Source organism: Echinops telfairi, unplaced genomic scaffold, assembly GCF_000313985.2.
Source record: "Echinops telfairi isolate 266 unplaced genomic scaffold, ASM31398v2 ScPeMD7_5;HRSCAF=22, whole genome shotgun sequence".
Lineage (NCBI taxonomy): Eukaryota > Metazoa > Chordata > Mammalia > Afrosoricida > Tenrecidae > Echinops > Echinops telfairi.
The window spans coordinates 1,258,832-1,285,333 of record NW_022103901.1 but is presented as its reverse complement, the minus strand read 5'-3'; the positions used below and the strand labels follow the sequence as shown (position 1 = coordinate 1,285,333).

Sequence of the window (26,502 nt, the reverse complement as noted above, 5' to 3'; positions counted from 1 at the left end):
AGGCTGCTCACCGCAAGGTCAGCGGTTTGAACCACCAGCCACTCCTTCAGGAGGAAGATGAGGCTTCCTGCGTCCGTAAAGATTTATCGTCTCACAGACCCTCAGGAGCAGTGTGACCCTGTCCTGTGGACGCACTGGGAGTTGGCACAGCCGGATGGTTTCTGTCCGTCCAACTTCCTGTTACATCCTTTTTATCTGAAGAATTTCCCTGAGCAGTTCTGTGCCCCCGGCTCCCAGCAACAAATGGGTTCAGTGGTCTGTGGCACTTCCACTCTGAGGACCGTGAACACGCCCCGCTGCTCACAGGGAGGCGGGGGTTTGGGGTCCATCCCGAGGTGCCTTGGAAGACACGTCTGGTCATCTAGGTCTGAGCAATCAGCCGCTGACACCCTGATGGGGCACAGTCACCTGGTCTTGGTGTCCTTTCCCTCGACACACACCTCCAGGCGGGTTGTTTCCTTGTCTTCCTCCCGGAGCTTGGAACCGCCATTCCCTTGGACTCCGACCTGCTTGGCTTCTGCGTGGGGACCCGAGAGGGGAAGGGAGCTGGCAGTGCCACTGGAGGATCGGACTCCCTCAGCCTCACAGTTCAACCAGATGGCACTGGGCCTGAGCAGCAGCAGTCCGGTGCCAGACACACATGTGGATAAGTGTTGGTCTCTGCTCAGTCTCGTTGGCAGTTCAAATCCACCAGCTGTTCCTAGGGAGAATGATGAGGCTGTCTGCTCCCAGGAAGACTTACAGCCTGGGCAGCTCCAGACAGGGTCACTGCATCACGACTGACTCAGCGGCAGTGGGTTTGGTTTTGGCACGTATTAAGTGTTTTCATAAATGTTGGAAGCTATTAATACAGACACACCTTCCTCTCATGCTTCAGAAAGACTGTCTGGCACATATGGAAGATTTGCAGCAACCCTGGTGCAGTGGTTTAGGAGCCGGGCTTCCAACAGCAAGGTCAGCAGTTCTTTGGAAGCAAGATGAGGCGGTCTGCTCCCATGGAGCGCTGCGCCTTGGAGCCACCAGGGTCGTTCTTCCCTGTCTGATGGGGTCCCTGTGAGCCGGCGCCTTCTTTGGTTTTGTGTACAGCACGTCTCCCAGCACTGTTGTCCGCAGTGTCCCATTGTGGTCATTCTCCAAGGGGCTCAAGCTTTTTCATCATGCCACTACACACTTCTGGAGCCATGGCTGGTGGTGCTGCGGGGTCAGCTTTGGGCTTGTCACCAGGAGATGGGTGGTTCAAACCCACCAACCGCTCAGCAGGAGAAAGAGGAGTCTGTCGGCTCCCGTAAAGACAGACAATCTCAAAAACCCTCTAGAGGGCAGCTAGGGGTCAGAATCAGCTTGATGGCAGGCAGTGCGTTTGGGGTTGGGGTTGATTTACTTCTGTGGCATTGAGTGCTTGCTCACTAGACTCCAGTAGGGTGCAAATCTAACTCTTATAAGCCCGGGGACGCGGAAACCTGCGTGTGAGCCGCTGGGCTGCAGCATTCACATTGGCATGACCAGCTGTCAAGCTGCTGAGAAAGTCACTGGGATGAGTCCACTCTTGGACTTGCATAATTCTGTCCTGCAATCTGCGGCCTCCTTCCTGTCCCAGAGGCCACGTGTCTGACTGTAAATCCTTCCTGTGGGTCTCCAACCTCTCATCCCAACCAGCAGTTAGTGATGGGTCAGTGCAGCTTGATGGCAGGGTTGATCAGTTTCAGACTGCAGAAGTTGTTGAACCGCTGACCTTGTGACCAGCAGTCCAACGTGTCCCCACTAGGCCACCGGGGCCTGCCTCCTCCGGGAGGGGTTCAGGGTCGGGAGTGGCCCACTGCTCGGCGATCTCCCCCCCCACACACGTTCACGCTAACACGTGTGCAGCGAGTGTGGCTCTTCATCCTCTGTCACCTCCCTCCCACCCCACCCCTCGGCTGAGAACCACCAGGCGGCAGTGAACGGGTAACCCTGGGGGGCGGATCCACCCGATGCCTCTGTTCTGCGCGATCCAGTCGATTCCCGACTCACAGCGGTCAATGCGCAACAGAACGAAACACTGCCCGGTGTGTCTCCAGCCCCCCACCCCCATTGCTGCTATGTTTGAGACCCCTGTTGTAGCCCCTGTGTCCATCCATCTTCTCCAGCGCCTTCCTCTTCCTCCCGCCGCGCTGCACCATGAAAGCGTGATGTCTTTCGCCAGGAGTTGATCTCTCCTGATCACAGGTCCGAAGTACAGGAGACAAATTCTTGCCACCCTCGCTTCTGAGCAGCATTCTGGCTGGACTTCTACCACGACGGAGTTGCTGGTTCTTCTGGCAGCCCTGTCCTTGGACGGTGCTCTCCGCGTTCTTCCCCAGCACGTCGTGTTTGACCTCCACACGCATGCACCCATGTGAGCAGGGCTCTTCCGCCTGGGCTGCACACGGGAGTCACGCACCCCCACAGCAATTCAATCAGGACCTTGAGGGTGGTGTGTGCGTGGATGTGTGTGCACACACGTGATGTGTGTGTTTGTGGGTGAGCGTGCAGGTTCATGTGTGTACGTGTGTGCACATATGTGTATGTGTGGGCGTGTTGGGGGTGTGGAGGGGCTGGGTCTACAGAACATTGTGAAGCTGCCCTGTGATTCGAAAGGACAGCCTAGACGGAGCCCCAGGGAGAGGCTGCATGGCCACAGGTCCCGTGCTGGCTGCGGCTGAGACCGAACATGGGGGGGCTATTCTCCAGGAATGTCTCCTTTGGCTCTTTGGGATTCTTTAGATTTAGTCACCCTTTCACTACCGAGCCTGTGATCTGGAGGAGGGGCTGAGGGCATCTGAGAGCACAGGAAGCTCCAGCCGGTGGACGTGTGTCCGGGGAAAGTGCTGATTCCTCTGGGGAGGCTGGAAGCTGCTGAGGAGAAGCCCAGGGTGGCGGAAGGATGTGGGGGGTGGTAGTGCAGGGGAGGTCGTTGGTCACAGGATCTTGCTGGGCTCTGGTGACAGTGACTGGGGAAGTTGTCCCAGCACCCATGGGGAAAGTGGAGCTTGCATTGGGTGCTGGTTGGCAGGGGCTACAGTGTCCCCTGGACAGGGTCTGTAACCTGGGTCCTGTAGCTTGGGGGCACTGGCAGCGGACAGGGGCCTGATCATCCTGGCCACTTCCCAGGGCACTCAGAGGCGGCAGTAAGGATCTCACGAACCCCAATCTAGAAGTAGAATCATTCTTCTGCCAGCCCATGTGCCCCCTGAAAACACCCTCACTGCCCAGAGCCAATTCTGACTCTGGGGCCCTCTATCAGACAGGGTAAAACTGCCCCTGTGGGTCTCTGAGACGGGAAATCTCTATGGGAGTAGAAAGCCTCCTCTTTTCCCCTCAGAGAGGCTGGTTGAATTTGAAAAGCTGACCTTGCAGTTAGCAGCTCAACCCAGGCCACGAGGGTCCTTCATCTGCCGCCCTCCGCTCCCATCAGCTGCGGCCACATCAGCTTGTGTGTCAGTTGTTTGATTCATCAGCACCTTGGAAGCCAGCTGGAAGGCCTCCCTATTCCTTCAGGGCCCCTGTGGTGGTGGTGGTGGGTGTCATCCAGTCCAGAGGCCTCTTTCTCCACCTCTGGCTGGCTGGTGGTCTTCTCTGGGGTTCTCCCACAGCCTTGTTCCCCACTTCTGACTAGTGAGGATGCAGATTCCCCTCCAGACACCTGGGCCTCTTCCAGAGCAAGGCAGATTCTCAGGACTCTTCTATCCTCAGCACCCACCCAGCACAGAACTGCCAGTGTTGGGAGCACCCAGGGGATCCAGTGAAGGAGCATGTGGGGGTGAGTCAGTGCATTAGTGAGCTCAAGGTGGTGGGAGCTAAGAGGGGATTCAGAAAGGAGTGGGAGTGTGGGTGAGTGAGTGAGAGTGAGGGGAGTAAGTGAATAAATGACGATGGTAATTGAATGGTGGGTGGGTGAGTGAATGAATGAGTGAGTGCATGGGTGGTTGGGTGGGTGAGTGAGAGAACAGAGGAATGAGTTAGTGAGGGAGTGAGTAGATAGATGAATATGTGAATGGGCAGATGAGTGAATACATGAGTTAGTGGGTGAATGAGTAAGCAAGTGACTGAGTGGCTGGATCAATGAATGAATGAGTGGGTAGGAGGGTGCATGAACAAATGAATGAATGATGAGTGAGCAAATGAATGTGTAAGTGTGTGGGTAAGTGAACCTATTAATGAGTGAGTGAGTGAATGTGTAAGTGGGTGTGCGTGAACAGATTAATGAGTGAGTGGGTGGGTGAATGAATGAACGAATGAGTGAAAATATGAATGAGCAGGTGGGTGACTGATGAATGCGCTATGTATGGCTCTGTAAGTGATCGAATGAGTGAGTAGGTGAGTGTGCCGAGAATGGGAGGAGTGGTGAGCAGGTGCAGGATGGCAGGCAGCCTGAGTGGACGGACCCGGGACGGGGGAAGTGACTAAGGGGGACACAGAGTTGGGAAGGATGAGTGGGTGACACGTGGGATTGGAAGGGGCAGCCCGCAGCGGAAGCAAGGCTGGGAAGGCGCGCTGCGCGGCCGCGTGGCTGGGGCGTGGCCGGGGCTGGGGGCGTGGCCGAGGACTGGCGGGGCGTGGCCAGGGCTGTGGCGGGGTTGCAGACAAGGGGGCGTGACGCGGGTGTGGCTCGGTGTTAGGATGGGCGAGGCGGGGCGTGTCGTTGAGGCGAGTCCGAGGAATGAGAGGGCGGGACGGGGCGTGGCCTAACGGTCGAGCTGGCTCAAGGAAGGGCGTGCCGTGACGGCGGGGGCGTGTCCCTGAGGGGCGTGTCCTGACGGCGGCGGAGTCCAGTCCGGGAGGCGGGGGCGTGCCTCAGAGGCGGGGGCGTGTCCTGGCGGCGGCGGGCTGTTGGCGCGGAAGTCACGTGGGCACGCGGACTCACATGACTGGCCGCGCGATGGAGCCGCTGCCTCCCGCGGCAGTCCCGACGGCCGCTGAGCTTGAGGCAGGCGACCAGGAGGCGGGTCCCCCGGCAGCAGGTACAGCTTTGGCGGTGGGCGGCGGGCGGCACCCCACGCGGGTGGCCTCAGGCCCGGGGTTCCGCGCGCTCCCTGCCACTGGAGGGGCTGCTCCGCTCAACCCCGCGCGACCCCCGCCCGCGCCAGGTCCCCTGCCGGCGTCCGAGAAGCTGGGGCTTGGGTTCGGGTCCCGGGGCTGCCGCCAGGGGCAGCTGGATTCAGACCCGAGCCGCCTGACCCGGTCCGGATCGTGGGACCTCCCCGCGGACTTGGGCAACTCGGGGACTGGCCGCCCTCGCCCTAGCCTACCCCCAACCAGACTTTCTGGGGGGCTCTCCCCAACCCAGGGCCCACCCTGGGGACCTGTCTCCATTCTCCAACTTTGGCAACTTCCGCGCTCTCCCCGCCCTCCCTTCCCCGCTGCCTACCCCCCCCCAGATCTCTGGTCCCTCGGGCCAGTCCGTGCGCCCCAGGGACCCCTGTCTCCTGTGTTGTCGGTCCGCGCTGGCGTGCGTGGGGCTGGAGTAGTACCTGCTCTGGGAAGAACCAGGAGATCTCGTGATGGCTTTTCCGGATGGACCCCGTCCCAAGGCGCCACCCTGGTCCCCGCTGCTGGGGAATGGTACAGGTGGCAGTTGACTGGTGTGAACCGGTTCTTTTCCATGGCGGGGGAGACGGGGGTGGGGGACGTCATGGTGGGGAGCGCTTGCCTGGGAGGGTGGGGCACATTGTCCTTAGCGAGAAAAAGGGGTGGGCATGAAAGTGCTGATTGACAGGAAACCTGATTGACAGGGAGAGGCGGGCTGCCTGGGTTCAAGAGAGCACTTCCTTTCTAGACGCGGCCTGTACACCCCCACGCCACCCCACCCCACCCCACGTGTGTGCATGCCCACGCCCACGCCCACGCCTGGCCCAGGCTAGGACTCAGGCAACCCTGAGGGACAGAGAACTGTAAGGATTCTGAGATTGTAATCTGTACCGGAGCACCTGACCTTGGGGTGAGCAGCCTGGTGCTTAACCTGCCGCGCCACCAGGGCCCTTGCAGTGGCTTTTCTGCTGTTTCTCCTCCCACTTTGGGCCGGGTTAGGGGAGGTTTTGAGCTGTTGGTTAGAACCTCGTGTTCACCGAGCACTGGTGAGAGGCTAGTGAGGGCCTGCAGGGAGCCCCGGCACCCAGCACTGACCCTGTGGGCCCACCAGCCGCTCCGCAGGAGGAAGGCGCCTTCTGCAGCTTAGGAAACACATGACAAGCCTTCTTGTCCATAACGATTCAGTGACCCTCTATGACGGGGGAACTGCCCCCTGGCTTTCTAAGACCATAACATTTTACGTGAGTAGAAAGCCTCGTCCTTCTCCTATGGAGTGGCTGTGGGATTTGAACTGCTGACCTCGTCATTTGCAGCCCAGCTCCTACCCCACTACCCCACCGTGGGCGGTTCTGCCCTGTCCCACAGGGTCCCTAGGAGTCAGAAAGGACCCCGCGGTCATGTGGTGGATGGGGAAGCTGGCCACTCACCAATCGCTTGACACTTGAGTGCTCCCTGCCCAGTGCTTGGTCCTTCTAGGGCAGCGGTTCTCAACCTGTGGATTGCGACCCCTTTGGGGGTCGAACGGTCCTTTCACAGGGGTCCCCCGACTCATAACAGTAGCAAAATTATAGTGATGATGTAGCAACAAAAATAATTTTATGATTGGGGGGTCACACAACACGAGGAACTGTATGAAAGGGTCGTGGCATTAGGAAGGTTGAGAATCACTGTTCTAGAGGCCTGGTCTCAGAGCATGGCTCATCAACTCTGAGTGTAGCCTACAGCCAAGGCATTGACGGGGCCGAACAGACCTTTGTCCTGTTGAGAAAAGAAAACCCACAGGCCCATGGTTTGCCCAAGGTGGGGCATGGCCCCTGCTGCCCAGAGAACTGAGTGTGGCCTCTTGCTCAGCGTGAGTGTGGAGGCAGAGCCCTATGGCCTGCACAAAGCTAGGCACTCTGCCAGGCACGGAGGGGTTGTCATTCCAAACCTCCTGAAAGCCTACAGCCCTTGCGGAACGTGGGGTCCGCGTGGGCTGGAACTGACCAGAAGGCACCTGTCTTGACTGTGTTTGAAGCTCATTCCTGTTGCTGCCCAGTCCACTCCAACTCGGAGTGGCCCTCTAGGGCAGAGTCAGGCTGCCTCCCAGACTTTCCAAGGTCCCATCCTCACGGGGATGGATAACCTCATCTCTCTCCTGCAGTGTGCTAGTGGTTTCAAACTGCCCACCTGTCCTTTAGCCTCTGAGCACTTAAACACTGCCCTGTCAGGGCTACTTCCGACTGCCCCAATGTGTGCCCACTTGGTGGGGCGTGGCCCGCCATGCGTGGCTTGGCAGTTAGGTAACGATGCAGTTTGGCAGCTGTTCATGATGTCACCACTGATGGTGTGGCCTGATGTGATCAGCCGCTCAGTTGGGAGGCGAGGAAGGTAGCATTGCAACACAGTGAATCCAGTCACAGCCTTGGTCCCACGTCAAGGGAGTGTCCCGGGGCGTCGCCTGCCTCACGCTTCATCTCTGCAACGCAAGCGGAGAGAGGAGTGAGCAGAGCAGGAGGAAACTCCTACCACCAAGAAAGAAGAGCCAGGAGCAGAGTGTTCTTTGGCCCGGGGCCCCTGCGCTGGAAATCTCCTAGACCTGTAGGCACAGGGAAAGGAAGAACGCCAGCCCACTGAATTCAGACTTCTGTTCCTAAACCGTGAGAAAATGAAATTCTGTTTGTTCAAGCCCCCTCCTTGTGGCAGCACAAGGTCACTAAGACAGGGATCTCAGCCAGTGGGATGTGGGGGGAGGCAGGGGAGGGAAGGCTAAGGGGTGTGTCTGGTGGGGACCTGGCTAGGTGGGGTGGAGTCAGAAAATCCAAATCTCTGAGGAGGAACGACATGGAAGACAACATTTTAATTTAAATTAATTAATCAATTAATTTCTTAATTAAAAATGTTTTCCATTTTATTGGGAGCTCTTACAACTGTAACAACCTATAGTTCAATTAGATCAAACATAATTGTACAATTGTTACCACCATCATCTTCAAAGCATTTTCTTTCTTCTTGATCTCTTTGATATGAGCTCCCCTTTATCCCCTTCCTCACCCACCCTACCCCCCCCCAGGAATCCTTATTATTGTATATTATATGTATTTGCCATATCTTATACCTTCCACCGTATTTGTTCACCTACACGCCTGTTATCCATTCCTCTCAAGTGGGGTTGTACAGTCATCAATGCTGTTGGTCCCCACCATTCCCCCCCTCCCCCCCATACTCTCAGGGAATCACTAGTCCCATTTTTATTTCTGAAGGGTTTATCTGTCTTGGATTTCATGCATCAAATGACTTTAATTGTAGAAATGAACAAATACCAGTCTCACAAGATTAAAGACTTAAAACTAAGACCAAAACAGTGAGGGAGGGGGAGGAAACATGGAAGAACTAGGGGGTGGCTGTGTGCTTCATCAGTGCTGTCCTGCGTCCTGGACATAGCATCCCTTCCATGTGGCTCTTCTGTGAGGGACTGTCCAATTATCTTACAAGTGGGCTTTGGGTCTCCATTTTGTCTACACTCCTTCATGTCAATGTGATTGCTTATTTTTGAATTTCTGATACCTATTCCTGTCGACACCGCATGATCACACAGGCTGGTGTGCTTCTTCCATGTGGGCTTTGTTGCTTCCTTGCTACATGGCCGCTTGTTTAGCTTCAAGCCTTTAAGACCCCAGACACTATATCTTTTAATAGCCGGGCACCATCAGCTTTCTTCACCACATTTGCTTATGCACCCATTTTAAGACAGCATTTTTAAAGACAGCTGACTTGGAATGTTGAAGGGTAGTTGTGGCTTTACCAGAAAAGCCAAACCCACTGCCATCGAATTGGTTCATAGCGAGCCTGGAGGACACAGCAGAACCACTCCTGTGGGGTTTCCCTGACATCAGTCATGAAGGCGGCAGATAGTCTCATTTTTCTACCTCAGAGGGACTGGTGGGTTTGAACCACCGGCTTCTCGGTTAGCAGCTCAATGCGTGACCCCCTGTGCCACCAGGGCCAACCTCAAGACTCTTTGGGGAGGCAGGAGACCATTGATTTGATTCTTACTGAGTAGAACTGCCCGTGTGGGATTCAGTAGCTCTGCCCTTTGTGTAAGCCAGTGGAAGCCACGACTTTCATACAGTTCCTCATGTGGTGGTGACCCCCCAACCATAAAATTATTTTCATTGCTACTTTATAACTGTAATTTTGCTACTGTTATGAATTGGGTGACCCCTGTGAAAGGGTCATTAGACCCCCAAAGGGGTCGCCACCCACAGATTGAGAACTGCTGGTGTAAGCAGCCTGCCTCATCTTTCTCCCTCAGGGTGAATCCCTGACCGTTTGGTTAGTGCTGGCTGCGTGGGTCAGCACGAGTCGAGTTGTCGCGAGGCTGCAGGTTTGGGTTGGGACATTCTTCCCTGCAGAAAAGCTCCAGGGTCACAATGGAGGCTGGGAGGGGAGAACTTGTGGCATTCCATACATTCCATTCTACCAGGAATCTGCCTGGACTGTCTCCTAGCCCTGGTGGGAGCAGATCTGAGGCCTCTGGCCATCCCTTCTCCTGCCTTGGGCTCTGTCCACCATGCCTCATCCTCTGCCCATGCCCCTCTATCTGCACCACTGCAGGGCGTTGCTGGTGTGCCCTGTGCAGAGCCAGGTGATTAAATGACAACCCCCCAAGTACTGCTTACCCTAAGGCAGGACCAAACGAAGGAAGCCGGCTCACAGAGATTGTAAAAGCCCGATGGGCAGAGGTGCTCTTTCTTCCTATGCTCCAGTGGATCCTGACTCACAGCAGCCCTGTAGGGCAGAGTCCATCGGCACCAGCGGGTGGCCAGGGTGTCCATGGCCACCGCCCTTTGCAGAGACAAACCACCGCGTCATTTGCCTGCACAGCGCCTGGTGGGCTTGAACCTTGGGCCTTTCACCTGGCAGTACATGTGTAACCACCACACCACTAGGCACGCTGTTGATACCCCGGCATCTAGTGCAGAGTGGGGACATCTGGCCCGAGAAATCAACACCAGCCAGCATGGCATGCCCCCCCCCCCAGGGAAGCTCTTCTAGCCATGGAGTCAGGGCAAATTCATTCCGTGTTGGACCAAATGTTGCAGGCTGATTTTTAGTTGGACAATTTGGTATGGCCCAAGAATAAGGTTATAAATGTCCAAGCAGCGGACCCCTGCTATGCGAGGGGATGGCAGTGCTTGGGCAGGATGGCCTTCTGGCTGGCAGTTTCTGTAGGACAGGGCGCATGGCTTTATGACCTGGTGACAGCGGTGGCCCTGTGGTGCCTTTATGTGCCTTCTCTGACCCTCCAAAAGCTCCAGTGGGGGATGGGATGAAAAGATGTTGGGATTTTCCCACAATCCTTTTGAAGCCCCTTCTACAGACTCAGACACACACACACACACACACACACACTCACTCACTCACTCTCACACTCACAATTTGCAAGGTAAAATGTTTCCTCCTGAAGAAAGAGGAACTGGTCCAATCACTCTGACACAGACCAGATTTGCCGACTCTGTGGTCAGCGAGAAAGCCGGTGCCCCTTGGGGGAGCCTGTTTCTGGTCTTGTTCTTCCCTTCCGAAGAACCAGGGCCTGAGACAGAGAAGTTTGCCACCCCATTTGCTGGGGGAGGGGAGGGGTGGTGCTGGAGAGGTGGGTTAGTGAGCTCCCTTCCATGACCCTCGGGCTATTGGAGGAGCCCAATGGGTCAGTGGCCATCAGTGCCTGGGGCCTGCAGGTGGGGGCGTGTGCTCCGAGGGAGCTGCAGAGGGAAGGCATGCTCCCCTCTGGGCAGCTGGGTGTTTTCCTGGTGTTGCGTCAGCGGCACTGATGGCGGTCCTGTGCCAGCTCACAGGGACCCCATGGGGTATGTGGGACTGCCCCTCCGGGTGTCCAGGCTGTAAACCCCTAGGAGCCAGCATGGCCTTTTTTTCCAGCGGAGAGCGACAGGTGGCTTTGAACTTCTGACCTTGCAGTGTGGTTGTCAGGTGCTTAACCATTCATTGCTGTGCTGGCGGGGCACCTTGTGTTTATTAGACAATTATTCTTAAAGTCAGCACTAGACCTCTGGGCCAGAGGGCCTTTGGGAAAGGTATTTTGGGGTAAAATTGGCAACACTCCTTGTGGGGTCAGGCAACACTCCTTGTGGGGTCAGGAGGGGCAGGCCAAGTTGGGGTTCAGGAGCATCACCACCCCCCACCCCCCAAGCGCCGGTTGTGTTCTGCAGACTGGGTTATCAATACAGGCAAGTGTTTGTCATTGCTGGCTTCCCCAAACCAGCCCCTCTACAGGGGAGAAGGGCACCATCCAGGCTGCCGTCTTTCAGAAGCCCAGTGGTGCCAACTTCCGACCTTTGGGCTAGTGGTCGCTTGCTTCGCCGTCTGGGCACCCAGGAAGCCCACCGTTGGTGCAGCAGGTGATGGGCTTTCCAGCGTTTCTGCCTCACCACAGTCAAAGCGAGATGGCGTGGACTGACTTATAGGGCGCCGCTGGCAGAAGCTGGGGCTTGGTCACCGCTCTGAAGAGGTCCAGACCTGTGATCTTCCAGGAGTCTGCGCCGGGGGAGAAGGCGGCCTGCCTGCCTGAGGCCTCCAGGGTGAGTTCAGCCAGAACCATCCCTCTGTATTACGCTGTAGGAAGGGGTGCGCGGAGAAAGTTCTTGTCCTTGCACAAACAACAAAACCACGGCCCCAAACCTCTCAGAAATAGCAAAGTCAGCCGCAAGTCCCGCCTTTGAGCACCGTGACCCATTCATGCATTTCCTCTTCCTGTTCACAGGTTTTTGTTTTTTACACATTTTTAACGCAGGGGCCCATGTAGGGCTTATGCATTTTTTAATGGCCCGTTCTTTTGCTTCTCCACGTTGTTTCTCCACTGGTAAGTCGTTTCAGCGTTTCCCACTCCCCGCCTGCCCGGGGGCCTGTGCGCTTCTCTGTGCCTCGTGGCCACGTGTCGAGTCAGCCGCGCTCTGGCTGCATGTTCCCAGAAAATGACTCTGCGCATCCCCCTGAGGGGATCGCACCTGACGCTGCCGAACCCAGCGTGTGTGGAAAGCTCACATGGAATCAGTGTTACAAACTGCCTTCCTGAAGAAGATAAGTCTCTTCCCACCAACACCCCCCTCCCATGTGCTGAATCAGAGTTTGTAAACAATGTGATTGGGCTTTCTGAGCTACAGAGATCTCCCATCCTCCGTGAACTTGGAGACCGAAACCTCCTTCACAAACTCAAGAGCTGAAGTCCGTCCGCCGGCCTAGGAAACCCCAAAAGCTCAGCCACAGGGCCAATGCCAATCACAGTGGCCCCTGTGAGTTTCCAAGACAGTAAGTGTGTATGGGAGTAGAAAGTCATGTCTTTCTAGTGATTCAGAAATATCACAGGTCACCACCTATTACTTAAAAGGAGCCTCAGGGTTCTGTGGGCTGGGTGCTGGGCTAGTAACCACAGTCAGCAGTTCAAACCCACCAGCCACTCCGTGGGAGAAAGCCGAGGCTGCCCTCTCTTGTAAAGATGCACAGGCTCAATGAAACCCAGGGTAGGCAGATCTATAGAGACAGGAATGGGTTCGTGGCTCCTTGGGGGTATGGTGGTAGGGGTGGTTCCTTGACCTCCTGCCTGGCATGTGTGAGAAGTGCCTAGAGACCCCCAGTTGGGCCCGTGAGCCTCGGTCTCTCTCCCTGGGCTGGGAGCCCTGGGCACCGTCTTGTGCCGTGTGGTCCCCTGGTCTCCTGCCTCTGCTGCCGCCTCTGCTTCTCATGGCCTGACGGGTCACAGCTCTCTGTCTCCCGGGTCTAGGAGGCTCCAAGGCTGGGACCTGGGTCTGAGGGACCGTCCTCCGGCGGGGAGTGTGTGTGTGTGTGTGTGTGTCTGTGTGTGTGTCAGTCCCCCTGCTTGCTTCTCTCTCCTTCACCTGCCCTGAGGGAGAGGGATGATCCCACCAGGGGTGAGCTGAGTGAGGGTGGTGACTCGGAGACAGCCCACCCTGACCTGCTCCTTAGTAACAGCTCACCCCGGAGGGTCCGTGACCCCCAGCCTAGAAGGAGGCTGATTCTTGGCTGGTTACAGAGCACAGGGTCCCAGCTGCCCCACCCAGCCGACACATAACTGGGGGCACACCATTCCTCCCGCCCTCCCGCTTGTCTCACACACAGTCATTGTGCAGGGGAGCCACAGAGACGGCGGCAAAGAGCGGCCCTGTTGGATCCCGTACTTCAAGCTGCAGTGCCACAGGCAGTGTGCCCAGGCATGTGGTGGGGCTGGGATTCTCACCCCGCTATTGGCTTGGTCACCATGGGCTGAGGGTCACCTCTCGCTACAGTTGACATAGGCTGTTGTCGGTCCAGCCTCGCAGGGACCCATGGACAACAGATGCAGCACAGCCGGCCGGCTGGCCTGGCGCTGTCCCCACCACCCTTCCTCTCTGCGTCCTGTGCCGGTGCATCTCCCTGAGGGTCTCCCTCTGCGTCCTGTGCCGGTGCATCTCCCTGAGGGTCTTCCCCTTTGTTTCCCCAACCTCTTTACCAGGCCTGACGCCGGCCTGACGCCAAAACTGTGCCATCGAGCCACTCCAGTCAGGGAGCCCTAGTGGTACCAGGGTTAAGCGCTCAGCCAGGCCAAACCCCCCCAGCCGCTCTGGACGCTCAAGATTCCAGGCTCGGAAACCCCCAGGGGCAGCTCTGCTCTGCCACACGGGACGCTGTGACTTGGCATCTTCTTGGCAGTACCCAACAATGACCTTTGTTACCTACGGTGGCCAGGCGGTGGAGTAGTCAAACCCGAAAGACCGGCAGCCCAAACCTGGCACTTGCTCCAGGGGAGAAAAGACCTGGCACCTTGCAGCACAGGGCCAGTGGTGTTCGGTCCTGCTTGCCCAGGTGGCGGCATCCCTGCATGCCCCAGCGGGCTCCCTGCAGTGCTGGCCCTCACGGTGCTTCTTGTCCAGCTACGGTGTCCGTTCATCTCCTGGAAGGCCTCCTCTTCCTCCGTGCCTTCTCCACCAAGCATGACGTCCTTCTCCAGGAGCTGGTCCTTGCTGGTCACATGTCCAAAGTCTCCCATCCTTGCCTCTCCAGAGCCCTCTGGACGTACTTCTTAAAGATACAGCCTCGGAGACCCCCGGGCAGCTCTACCCTGTCCTGTGGCCATGGGTGTCGGTGTCATTAGGGAGCCAGGGGTCCTGGTGGTTAAGTGAACCCCCAGCAGTCTCAGGGTGCGTGGTCTGCTGCTGTAAGATGACACCCCTGGGGGGCTTGCTGGCAGGGCTCTTTCTGGTGGTTTTTCAGCACATCTTGGAGCATCTGGCTGCTCTCAGCCTTCGTTTGTGGGGAAACACGGACCCAATGGTCTCCTTCCTGTGACATATCTCAGAGCCCAGGGTTTGCTGGGCCGTCGTCTGGGCACCGCTTTTTCCGGTTGATTAATCGCGTTCCTGCTTGCCGGGCCCTCAGGGGCAGCAAGGCAGGGACCCTGTCTTAGTCACTGCCATCCTTGCTGCCACAGATAAATAAATGTTTGCCTAAGTGGATTTAATTGGCTCCTGCTGGGCTGAGGATGCAGGCCGCTCCTCCTCGGGTGTTTGGTGGAGAGGGCCGGCCCTGGCGGAGGCCAGAGAGCTCAGCCCCGCGGGCGGCCGTGGAGGGAGATGAAACATTCATGGTAACGGGATGGGTATGGCTATGCGTTGGGCTGCTCGCGCGGCAAGGTCAGCGGTCCAAACACACTAGCCCTTCCTTGGGAGAGAGATGTGGGGCCTTCTCCTCCCATCAAGAGTGATGGGCTTGGAAACCCACAGGGCTGGTCCTGTCCTGCCCAGCCCTGCCTTGCCCTGCCGGGTCACTGTGAGTCAGCAGCGGCTCCTCGATTCTGAGTTTGGGGTTTTTCTTGGGAATCAAGAGTCCAGAACACCTGAGCCACTTTCAGACCCAGCTGCTTTGTCAGCACACGTTTCTGTAACAACCACTGTAAACCAGAAAAGCAGCAGCTGAGCAAACGCTGGGACCCTAGTAAAGGCAGTGACTGCCGTGCTGGGGCGCGGACTCCTGCTGTGGACGTGATTCCAGCAGTCCCAAGTGTGCCAACCTTGGATCCGTTGGCATTCTGACGGGAGTCACTGGGCCTCCCTGAACATAAACAACTCACAGACTGAACGGGGCCCTGCAGTAGCAGGGGATGGCAGTCTCCGGGGGCAGGAGGGCCCATCTCTAGTGGGGATCTGAGTTCGGGGCCAGCAGGGAGGGGACTGGCCCGCACCTTACCTCAGTTGGCCACGACTTAAGCAAACTAGTGAGCCATGTGGCTCCAGGTTCCGTGATTCTCAGTTCTCAAGAAAACTCAAACACACTGCCATCGCGGGCACGTCACCCCACAGCGACCCCTGGGGCAGAGTGGGGCTGCCTTGTGGTCTCCGAGACTCACCCTCGACAGTACTAGAAGCCTCTCTTTCTTCTGGTGCGTTCAGACTGCAGCCCAGCACCTGACCCACTGTGCCACTGGGCTCCGCAGTGGGGTACAGGCAGGTCTTGGGGGAACTTGGTGCCCTGAGCATACCCCCTTCATGTCATTGAGCAGCAAACAGATAGATCGTGGGAGCATGGCTGTGGACATGTTTCCTACCACCAGACATCACGCAGCTGCCGGGCCTCACTCTTAACCTGGGAAGGTGGGACATGGGTTATCGTCTCCACAGGAAAAGAAGTCGGCACCGTCGCTGATTGCAACTGTGATTCATCCGAGCAGCGCAGACCTGCAGAACCAAGCCCGCCAGCATGGATCCTGACCCTACAGAGGGTTTCCGAGATGCTCCATCTTTACTGGAACGGACCACCTCCTCTTTATCCTGAGGAGCTGCTGGTGGGTTCGAACTGCCCACCCACAGCGCCACCAGGGCCCCATCAGACCTGCCCTGCCAGCGTGGAGCAAACGAAACAGCAGGCAGAGAATGGACAGAAAACACCAAGTGTTCGCCGGTGTCCGAGGCAACTTGAAACCGGGAACATTTCCGAAGGTCAGCTTGTGACCGCAGCTTCCCGGGGAAGCCAGCATGTACTTGACTGCATGGCTGCTGTTTTCGCTATCGTTGCCACGGGCACACAGATTTCAGTGTCCATGACTGAAGGTTCATGGAGAAGGGGTGCAAGTGAGGGAGGCTTAGGGCACAGCTATCTATTGGGATGTGTTAAGACCGTCTTTGAGAGCCCCTGATAAATGCCCAAAGGGTCACCCCATGCTGCTGTAAACCTCAGCCCCAAGGCACCCAGCTTCCCAGAGGCACCCCACTCTACAAGCCAGCCTCCTGCTGTCCGCCCCCACCCCCCCACCCCAAGTGCCCTGCTCGGCCTGCCCTGTGGTCCAGGACGTCCACGCTCTGGCTCTGGTTCTGCTGCTGCTCCTCTGAGGTCACAGCTGCCCCCTGCATCCAGAAGGTTCCCTGAGCAGCGGAGTTCTTGGGTCCAGAGGGCTCCTGGCTCCACCCCTGGCTCTGGGTGGTCATGGGACCCCACCCCGCCCTGCTTCTCAGAGAGCTCCTATTATTCACAGCAGGGTGCCTTCCAGGGGATCCTGTTTGCAAGGACGTACAGGTGAATCCTGAAGCCTCTTCGGATTTTGCCCACCTTCTTACCCAGGCCGGGAAAGGCCTTTTGGTGAGAGTTAGAGACGTTGGCTGGAAGAGCCGCATTAACTATTCCCTGCCCTGGGATATGTGTGTACACTCGGTGGTGGTGTAAAGTAATGCTAGAGAAACAGCGTGCTTGGGAGTGAGACAACTCAAGTCAAGGGTGTGTGCTTTTTCAGTAGGAAGGGGGAGGGGTGATATGTAAGGCTTATTTAAAATGCTTCTTAGGAAAACAAAAGTAAAGTGTTGATTGTGTAAAGTATTGGTGAATCTATGAATCTGGTGTTTTGGATGCGGTGATGTGGGTCTGAACTAAGGTGTTAATTGTGTGAAATACTGGTGAATCTGAATCAGGTTTTTTCTTGGCTTGTGCTGTGCTGTGTGTCTGAGGTCTTTCACACCCATGTGTGAATTAGAACAAGTGCAAAAGGTCTCTTTAATTGAACTCTTAAGTTAAGAATTAAAAAAAAAAGATCACTTACTAACTTTTTTTTATAGTGCTGCCTGCACACAGACAGCTGGAGGCACGTTGGGTTAAACATTTGGCCGCTGACCCGAGAGGTCAGTGGTTTGAATCTACCAGCTGCTTGGTGTGAGAAAGAGGCTGTCCACCTTCGTAAGGATTTGAAACCCATGGGACAGCTCTGCTCTGTCCTCCCCTGACCCCCATGCCTGCAGGGTCGCCATGAGCTGGAATGGCCTCTTCCTCTCTAGGTCCCCAAGTTGGAAGTGCTTTTTCCAGGAGCTCCCTGCGCAGAGCTGCTGACTCTGCACTTCCCAGGCCCCGATGAGGACCTTCGCTTCCTGTTTCCTGAGAAGGACTTGTTAGTTCATAGTAACATTGTAGCGCTGGAGACGGAAACTGACTAGTTTGTTCTTAGTAACATTGTAGCGCTGGAGACTTGTAATCGAACGTGCAAACCGCTTCACAAGCTTGAGAAGGAATAGCCGCCCCTCCAGTAAAGCACCTGCTGCATCAGCAGTTGCCCCGTGTGCATTAAGGGCTGTCGGTGCCACCCTCCAGGCTCTGCCTCCCTCCTAGAGAGCCTGTTCTAACCCCGTCACCATCCTCGCCCTGGCTGCTTCCCCGTCTCATCCAGCTGCCGCCGCCGCCATCGCATCCAGAGAATAAAAGACGCAGCGCTCAGGCCAGACGTTCTTTTCGACTTAGGCTCAGCCACGGAAGACCCTATCAGGGGTACTCTTGCTTCAAGGCCTGAAGGCTTCCTCAGGGTAATAGTTTCGGGGACATCAGTTTCGTGTCTCCAGGAAGTCTGGATTCCAGGAGCGTTTGAGAACGGGAGTGTCTTGGTTGAGACTCAGAGCACACAGGGACTCCCTTTGGCTGTGCTTTGGTGGGACGGTGTAGCCCGGTGTGTCATTCGCAATGGAACCAAACCCCCCCGGGGCCTGCGCCACCCCCATTCTTGCCCCGTGGGACCCCATCTCGCCAAGGGCCTGCCTCTCTCCCAGACCCTCCACTCGCCGTCCCTCTTGGCCCCCACGTGGCTGCTGACGCTGGTGTGAGGGGGTTTGTCCAAGTCCTTTCACTGGGTGTAGCGGTCAGGGCCACAGAACACCAGCACCCACCCTTCCCACAGTGGTGACGTCACCCGGCAGGGTAGGCTGCGGGAGTGGTCTGTTTCCTTCAGTGAACTGGGGGTGGGGGTGGTGTATGTGTGAGACAGTGGTGGGCCCGGCTTGCTGGTATTGGAGTTCTGTGCTCTTCAAATGGAAATGTCTACAGAGGGCTGGCTGACGATGTCCAAGACCACTCCAGAGTCCAAGGGGTGTCTTTGATTTAAAATGCCAACCCCCCAAAAAAATCCAGTTTATTGGGCGCTCAGACAGCGATCACTCGTCCTCACATCCAGCAGTGTTGTACAGTTGCTACCACAGTCGGCTTCAGAGCATTCCCTCCTCCTGCCCGCCTGGGCATCAGCCCTCCCCGAAGATGTGCTCTGTGATCAGCGTTCAGGCTCCCCTACACATCATCTTCTGGTCCTCTGCCCCGAGAGAACGTCTGCCTCCCACAACCAGCGGGGGCGACCAGAGCACCGGCCGTTAGAGGGAAGTTCATGGCACGGACACCTGTGGGTGGAGGCCTCGTGTGCCCCAGCACCTGCTGCTCTCCCTTTTCCCCCCGCCCTCACTTCCCTGGAAGGACCCCTGGGGGCACGGGATTACATGCTGGGCTGCTACCACAAGGGCAGCGGTTCAGAACCGCCAGCCGCTCATCGGGAGAAAGACGAGGCTTTCTGCTCCCATCAGCAGTGAAACCCACAGGGCAGCAGCCCTACCCTGTCCGACAGGGCCGCTGAGTCAGCATCCACTCGATGGCTGTGGGTTTGGGTTTGGCTGGGTCTTCTTTCAGGTTAAATGCAGGCAGCCCCCAGGTTGGGAATAGCAGATCCAGTAAGGACGTGTGCTCATGTGCTTTCATGCCATGTGAATTTGACCTCGCTCTGAAATGGCTCTGAGCCCTGGTGGTGCAGGGGCTCCTCAGCAGTTTGAAGCCACCAGTGGATCCTTGGGAGAAAGAGGAGGGTGTGTGTGTGTCTGAAACTCTCCTGAGTAGGGGGTGTGTGATTTTATTCCTTACATCCAGGGTCACCTGGGGATGTGGTGTGACTACAGCAGCCTCCCCCCCGCCCCCCACCCCGCAGGGTGCAGGTCCTGCAGGTCGCAGGTGGGGCTGCTGGTGGGAGGAATCCGGCTGGTGTCGGCATGTGGGTCTCTGTCTGAGCTCCTGGCAATGGGCTCCGCTGCTTCTCAGAGGAGAGGAGAGCCTTTCTACAGGTGGACTCAGGTCATCTGCCGAGTGGTGAGTGGTGGCTTCACGTCTTCTCTCGAGAGAAGCCCTCTTCTTGCCTTCCCTCTGACGAACTGCTCCCAGGGGCCTTTCAGAGTGGCCCTGGGCGCCAATGGTGAGGTTGACTTCCTGTCTTGTTCCTGACGTTAGGGAAGCACCTACCTTCCCTCCACACAGCGTGGCACTGGCAGTAGGTGTTTTTTAAAGTGCCCTCTGTCCTGTGGGGGCATTGCCCTGACCGTCCTAGATTACAGAGGCTTTTCAAGCAGGCGAAGGTGCTGGACTTTAAAACCCCCTTTTCTGCCTCGGCAGAGATGACCTGTTCTTTTCCTTTGTCCTCTGACTGTGGCTGGTTACTCGGACCTGTGTCCTAATGTCGGAGCACCTGTGTCTTCCCAGGAGCAATCCACGTGCTCTGGGTGCGTCTTTCTTTCACGGTGGCCCAGCATCTCTCCAGGGCCCTTGGAGCTGCCCTGAGGGTAAGGCTGACCTGCCCTTTTCTGGTGGCCTCTCTGGCTTTGGCGTCAGGTTCCTGCTGGTCTCGGGATGAATTAGGAAGTGCAGCTTCCTCTTCTGTTTTAAAGAGGAGCATAAGAAGGGTGGGTGGCAGTTACCAATCTCGTAGCTGTTTGCTGAATTTCCCAGTGAAGCTATCCAGCCCAGAGCTTTTCTGTTGCTGTAAATGGTGGTGGTGGGGGTTGTTCATCACTGATTCCGTCTCTTCTTTTATTATACGGAGGGTTTTCTGTTTCCTACTGATTCAATTTAGGTAGTTTATGTTTCTGGGACTTTGTCCATTGTAGCACAGTGAAGTACACCATTTGTGAGTGCACATTTGCTCCTGTATAACCTTGAGTGTAGACCACACTCACTGCCAGAGTCCATTCTGACTCACCATGGCCCAGTAGGGCAGGGTAGCACTGCCACAAGGGCACCCAAGGCTGTTGGCAGCTTCACGGGAGCAGACAACCTCTTCCTTTTCCTACAGTCTGAGTAAGTACATCCCACCTGAAGTTAGAGACTGTCCCAGCATAGGCATGAGGTGCTGAGCCCCAATGCTGAAGACCAGACATGTAGGAAGACATCAAACTGGAGATATAGAAAGGTCATTGGAAAGATGCAGCGCTCAGGCCAGACATTCTTTTCGACTTAGGCTCAGCCACGGAAGACCCTATCGGGTACTCTTGCTTCAAGGCCTGAAGGCTTCCTTAGGGTAATAGTTTCGGGGACATCAGTTTTCGTGGCTCCAGGAAGTCTGGATTCCAGGAGCGTTTGAGAACGGGAGTGTCTTGGTTGAGACTCAGAGCGCACAGGGACTCCCTTTGGCTGTGCTTTGGTGGGACGGTGTAGCCCGGTGTGCTCGTTCACAACTGAACCAACCCCCCCGGGGCCTGCGCCACCCCCATTCTTGCCCTGTGGGACCCCATCTCGCCAAGGGCCTGCCTCTCTCCCAGACCCTCCACATCGGGGCAGAGGACCAGAAGATGACGTGTAGGGGAGCCTGAACGCTGATCACAGAGCACATCTTCGGGGAGGGCTGATGCCCAGGCGGGCAGGAGGGAATGCTCTGAAGCCGACTGTGGTAGCAACTGTACAACACTGCTGGATGTGAGGACGAGATGATCACTGTCTGAGTGCCCAATAAACTGGATTTTTTTGGGGGGTTGGCATTTTAAATCGAAGACACCCCTTGGACTCTGGAGTGGTCTTGGATATCATGGAGGGTCAGAATGTCCCTCTCCCAGACCCTCCACTCTGAGGAAAGGTTAGAGTGGATGTCAGAGGAGACATTGGAGCCTGCCTGGAGGCAGAGTAGCCGGCGCAAATGAACAGCATGATGCAGGGGTGACAGAGTGAAGCACTGTAGTGCACGGTGCCGAGACCCGGAGTCAGAAAGCCAACCTGGAAGAACACAGGCAGCAGATCTCAAGCTGAAGGAACTGTAGGAACAACGCAAGCCTCCAGTTGGCATGTTGAGGGATTCTATGGACCATTCACTGAGGACACAGGAGCATCAAGAAGCGAGAACTGGTTGGTGTTCAAATATTTCAGGAGGTGCATATGACTCACAGCTGACAATTCTGCAGGGAGAAGCCCACACTGCATTGTATGCATACTTGTGTACACATTCATGCACATACATGCACACTTGTGTAAAGACTCAGATACACTTTGTTCACACATGCATACATAAATACACCCTGCACTCACATGTACATTCAAGTACCCAGTACATGCATATGTACATACTGACACATGCACACTCATACACATGTGCAACCCAACATATGCACTTATGTGTATACACATATATATACCCACATACATATATACACTCATACACAGACACATACATAGTGTATCACATATACACACATTTCTGTATAGCCATAGACCCTCCTAGAGGTATACCTACATGTGCATACATCTGCACATACATATACACACTCTGACACACAGACACATGCACACATATCTAGATCATACATGTTTTAACAGGTTCTGTACCCAGCAGGACAGGGCAGAAGTGACTGGTGGGCTTCCCAGGCTGTGGCTCTTAGCAGACAGCCCCACCTCTTGCCATGTGCTGCACTAGGTCCTTGCCGTGAGGCCCTCTAAAGTTGCCCCGCCCCCTGTGGGCAGCATCCCTCACCTGGCAGCGACGCCCTATGGGCAGTTTTAGCTTTGGCTGAGGCTCCTGGAGGTGCCTGCCTATATTTCCCTCTTTGGCCCTAAGGCTGATGATCACTAGCTACGTCATAGACCCCTAACGCCGAGCCGTGTCAGGGGTGAAGAGCACATCGTTGTCCGTGTGGGTTTAGAAAGTAAAACAGCCCCTCAGCCCCTTGCAAGAGGAGCCTGGTGCCACCGCGGGCTACGTGCTGGGCTGCTCACCTGCAGGGTCAGCAGTCCGAAACCACCTACAGCTCCGAGGGAGGGCGCAAGGGCTTCCCGCTTCCATAAGCAGGCACAGCCTCGGACACCCACAGGGGCCGCCCCGCCCCTTCCTGTGGAGAGGCCGCAGGGCCGCCTTGACGAGATATCAGCCATCAGGTTCTCCCTGGCGTCGTGGGCAACCTGGAGACAGGAGCGGCATCTCCCGGCCATGTCAGCGTTGGCATCACAGGGGTGCCGCCGTGTTCCTACTCGGGGCTCAACGTCTCCAGCTCCTTGAACCGTAAACACTCTCCTCTTGGTGCACTCCCCGCCCTCTGCACACCATTTTCCGTGTGCATAGGCTTTACTGTGGAGCCCACACACCCAAATGCCTGCTGGCTCAGTGGCAGATGTGGGCGTCTGAGGCAAGCCCCACGGTGCCCAGGCCCTCTGTGTTGGGGGCGGCTCTGCAGAGGGTGAGTGGGGTTGGGTTGTGTAGGGTGTTGACGTGTTTGGGGTTTGGTTCTTGGGTTTGTCTGACTAGGAATCTAGCCACATGTAGGCCAGGCAGGTGTTATAAACCACGGAGACGGTGGCCCAGGAGTGGACACGGAGGTGGTGCTTGTAGGAACGGGGCAGCGGGGTGACAGACCACTGCATGGCCCTAACTTTCCCTTAAGGGCCCACAGAGTATGAGCAGCTCAGTGCTGGGCTGCTAACTTTGAGGTCAGTGGTTCAACCCCGCGGCCACGTTGGGGGAGGAAGACGAGGCTATCTGCTGAAGTGGACTTGCAGCTGTGGATGCCCTCGGGTGGCTCGACTGTCCAGTGACCCAGGGCCAACGGATGGCAGTGCGTTTGGGTCTTACAAGCGTCTTTCTTCTTTAGCATCTCCTCCCCACTGCAGAGGCTCATTTGCACACCATTTGTTAATATTCACTTCTGTTTCTGCCTCACATTCCAGAGTCCTGGAAATGTGGGTGAGCTTGCTGATGTCTGAGTGGGGCCCTGGGGGGCGGTGGCCAGGCGTGTGGGTCCTGGCTCCCGGGCAGGAGAGCTGTCAAGGGCCCACCCTCTGAGCAGCTGCCGTGCTTCTCCCGGCAGACGTGCCCACCCCCTGGGGGCCGGAGCAGACGGAGTTGGTGCCCACTCAGATGCAGATGCCGCCAGGAAACATGCTACTGCCCTCCCAGAGCCTGCAGGAGCTGCTGGCCCGAGACACCGTGCAGGTGGAGGTCAGCCCCGAGAAGAAGGGGCTCTTCCTGAAGCACGTGGAATATGAGGTGTCCAGCCAGGTGAGGGTCAGGCACGCCTGCACACATGTGTTCGTGACGGTGTGTGTGGAGTATGGGGTAGCCAGCCAGGTGTGGGGCAGGTGTGTGTGCATGTGTGCATGTGTGTGGAGTGCAAGGTGTCCATTGGATAACAGGCAGAGTGTATGTGTGTGTTTGTAACAGACAGAGTGCATGCATGCATATACGTGTGTGTGGTGTCAGGGCCCAGGAACAGGTCCATGTGGTTGGCCAAAGGTCAGGTCCCAGGTTTGAAGGGAGAGAGGCGAGCTGCCCGGGGAGCACCCGGATGTGGCACCCCAGCCTGCCTTACTGTAGGTCATCCCAGGCCCCGCTAGGCCACTGGCTCTCCCTCCTTCCCTGCTGCCCGCCCTCCGCCCTCCGTCCCCTGTCCCCTCAGCTTCTGGAATTGTGTGCAGGCTGCCTGCAGAGGTGCGGCAGGGCCGTGCTTGACCACTGCGATTTCTGTGCATGGGTTGTGCATCCCACCAGGGCTGCCGTGAGTGTGCATGAGCCGTGAGTGTGCAGGAGCATGTGTGGTTCTGTGGGGATACAGGGGCTTGCCACCACTACTCACCAGGGGACAGGTGACTCCGAGGGGCAGCTCCAGGCCTGCAGTCTGTAAACAGCGCTCTGTCTGACTGTTAAGGACAGGTTCAGGCGAGACAGGCCAGACCTGCACCCCGTGGAGGCCCCCCAGGCTGGGGTCCACACAGACAGACTGACAGACCCTTCTTCCTCGGCACTGTGGGGGTGGGGGAGTGAGAGAGAACCACATACCCATTCAGGGGCCTTGGAGTGCCCCCCCAGCAGGCGAGACTCAGAAGCCGGGGCATTGAGAGGTGCACCACCACGCAGCAGGGAGTTCTCAGAGCCCGAGTAGTGTAGGGGCTCCCCAAGTGTGGACCCACCAGCTACTCCGAGGCAGAAAGACGAGGCAGCCACAGTCCCTGAGACCCCGGTGCTGGTTCCGAGGAGCCGAGGGGTCCCGTGCAGGGAGAAGCCCCTGGCTGACAGCTGCCCCCCTGTCCTCTGCCCTCCCCCAGCGCTTCCGCTCCTCCGTGTACCGGCGCTACAACGACTTTGTGGTGTTCCAGGAGGTGCTGCTGCACAGGTTCCCCTACCGCATGGTGCCAGCCCTGCCGCCCAAGAGGGTGCTCGGAGGTAAGTAAGGCTGGGCGGGTGGGCACACACTGCCTACAGCAGGAGGCCAGCTCCCAATCCCAGTCCGTTCCCCTCACAGCTGCCCTGCAGGGCGGGGAGCACTTCCCTGCAGGTTTCCTAGGCAGCCATCTCCATGGGAGCATGCGGCTTCCTTGTTCTCTTGTGGGGCACCTGGTGGGTTCGAACCTCAAAACTTTCAGTTAGCAGCCCACCAGTTAACCGCTGTGCCACACAGGCACTGCCCCTGGCCATTGCACAGACAAGCCACTGGGGGCGGACAACGGCCCTGGGGACAGGAGATTGGGCTGCCAGGCTGGAGGGTCACCCCATCTGCCTGTGCCTTCCCTGCAGCCGACAGAGAGTTCATCGAAGCCAGGAGGAGGGCGCTGAAGCGCTTCATCAACTTGGTGGCCCGGCACCCACGCTTCTCCGAGGACGTCGTCCTGAAACTCTTCCTGTCCTTCAGTGGGCCAGTGAGTGACCTTGCCCTGTCCCACCCTGCCCCTCCCCACCCCACCCTGCCATCCCAGGGCTCCAGCTCTGCTCTCCCTTACCCCACCCTCCTCCATCCCTGGTTCTCAGGGACCCTGTAAGCCAAGGGGAGCCTGTGGGGTCAGTTTTTCTCTGTGACACAGCATCTTCAGGAGTCAGAGGCGACTGAATGGCAGTGGTGTGGTCCCTGCTTCCTGAATGCCACATAGTCCTCGGTGGCCCCGAAGCCGGCTCATGGGGAAACAGGCCCTGTAAGCCCAGGGATGCTGACGAGATCCAGCTAGAATGATGCCCGGATCACCATGGTCCCGTTAGGGTGACACATCAAGCAGTGGAAGGAGAGCAGATGTGCGGTGGAAGGAGAGCGGGTGTACGGTGGAAGGAGAGCAGGGATGCAGGCAGTGGAAGGAAAGTGGGGTGAATGCAGTGGAAGGAGAGGGGTGCACAGTGGAAGGAGAGCAGGTCATGCAGTGGAAGGAGAGCGGGGTGTACAGTGTAAGGAGAGCGGGGTGCATGCAGCGGAAGGAGAGCAGACGTGCAGTGGAAGGAGAGCGGGCGCATGCAGTGGAAGGAGAGCAGATGTGCAGTGGAAGGAGAGTGGGGTGCATGCAGTAGAAGGAGAGTGGGGTGTGCAGTGGAAGGAGAGCGGGGTGAATGCAGTGGGAGAGTGGGGTGTGCAGTGGAAGGAAAGTGGGGTGCATATAGTAGAAGGAGGGCGGGGTGTGCAGTAGAAGGAGAGCAGGGTGCATGCAGTGGAAGGAGAGTGGGGTACATGCAGTGGAAGGAGAGCAGATGTGCAGTGGAAGGAGAGTGGGGCGCATGCAGTGGAAGGAGAGCGGGTGTGCAGTGGAAGGAGAGTGGGGTGCACGCGGTGGAAGGAGAGTGGGTGTACGGTGGAAGGAGAGCAGGGTGCACGTGGTGGAAGGAGAGCCGGTGTGCAGTGGAAGGAGAGCGGGGCGTGCAGTGGAAGGAGAGCGGGGCATGCAGTGGAAGGAGAGTGGGGTGTGCAGTGGAAGGAGAGCGGGGAATGCAGTGGAAGGAGAGTGGGGTGTGCAGTGGAAGGAGAGCGGGGCATGCAGTGGAAGGAGAGTGGGGTGTGCACTGGAAGGAGAGGGGTGCATGCAGTGGAAGGAGAGTGGGGTGTGCAGTGGAAGGAGAGGGGTGCATGCAGTGGAAGGAGAGTGGGGTGTGCACTGGAAGGAGAGGGGTGCATGCAGTGGAAGGAG

The 26,502-nt window shown here is 57.2% G+C and overlaps 1 protein-coding gene across 1 annotated transcript in view; it reads left to right on the top strand.

The window, feature by feature from the left end:
- SNX8 (sorting nexin 8) overlaps window positions 1-26,502 on the top strand; it is a 67,523-nt gene that overhangs the window by 34,064 nt on the left and 6,957 nt on the right. Inside the window, exons 2-5 of the mRNA XM_045283940.1 lie at window positions 15,714-16,031; window positions 23,433-23,623; window positions 24,667-24,784; window positions 25,136-25,257. Coding sequence (XP_045139875.1) covers window positions 15,824-16,031; window positions 23,433-23,623; window positions 24,667-24,784; window positions 25,136-25,257 — 639 coding nt within the window. The 5' untranslated portion in view covers window positions 15,714-15,823. The remainder of the gene's footprint in view (window positions 1-15,713; window positions 16,032-23,432; window positions 23,624-24,666; window positions 24,785-25,135; window positions 25,258-26,502) is intronic.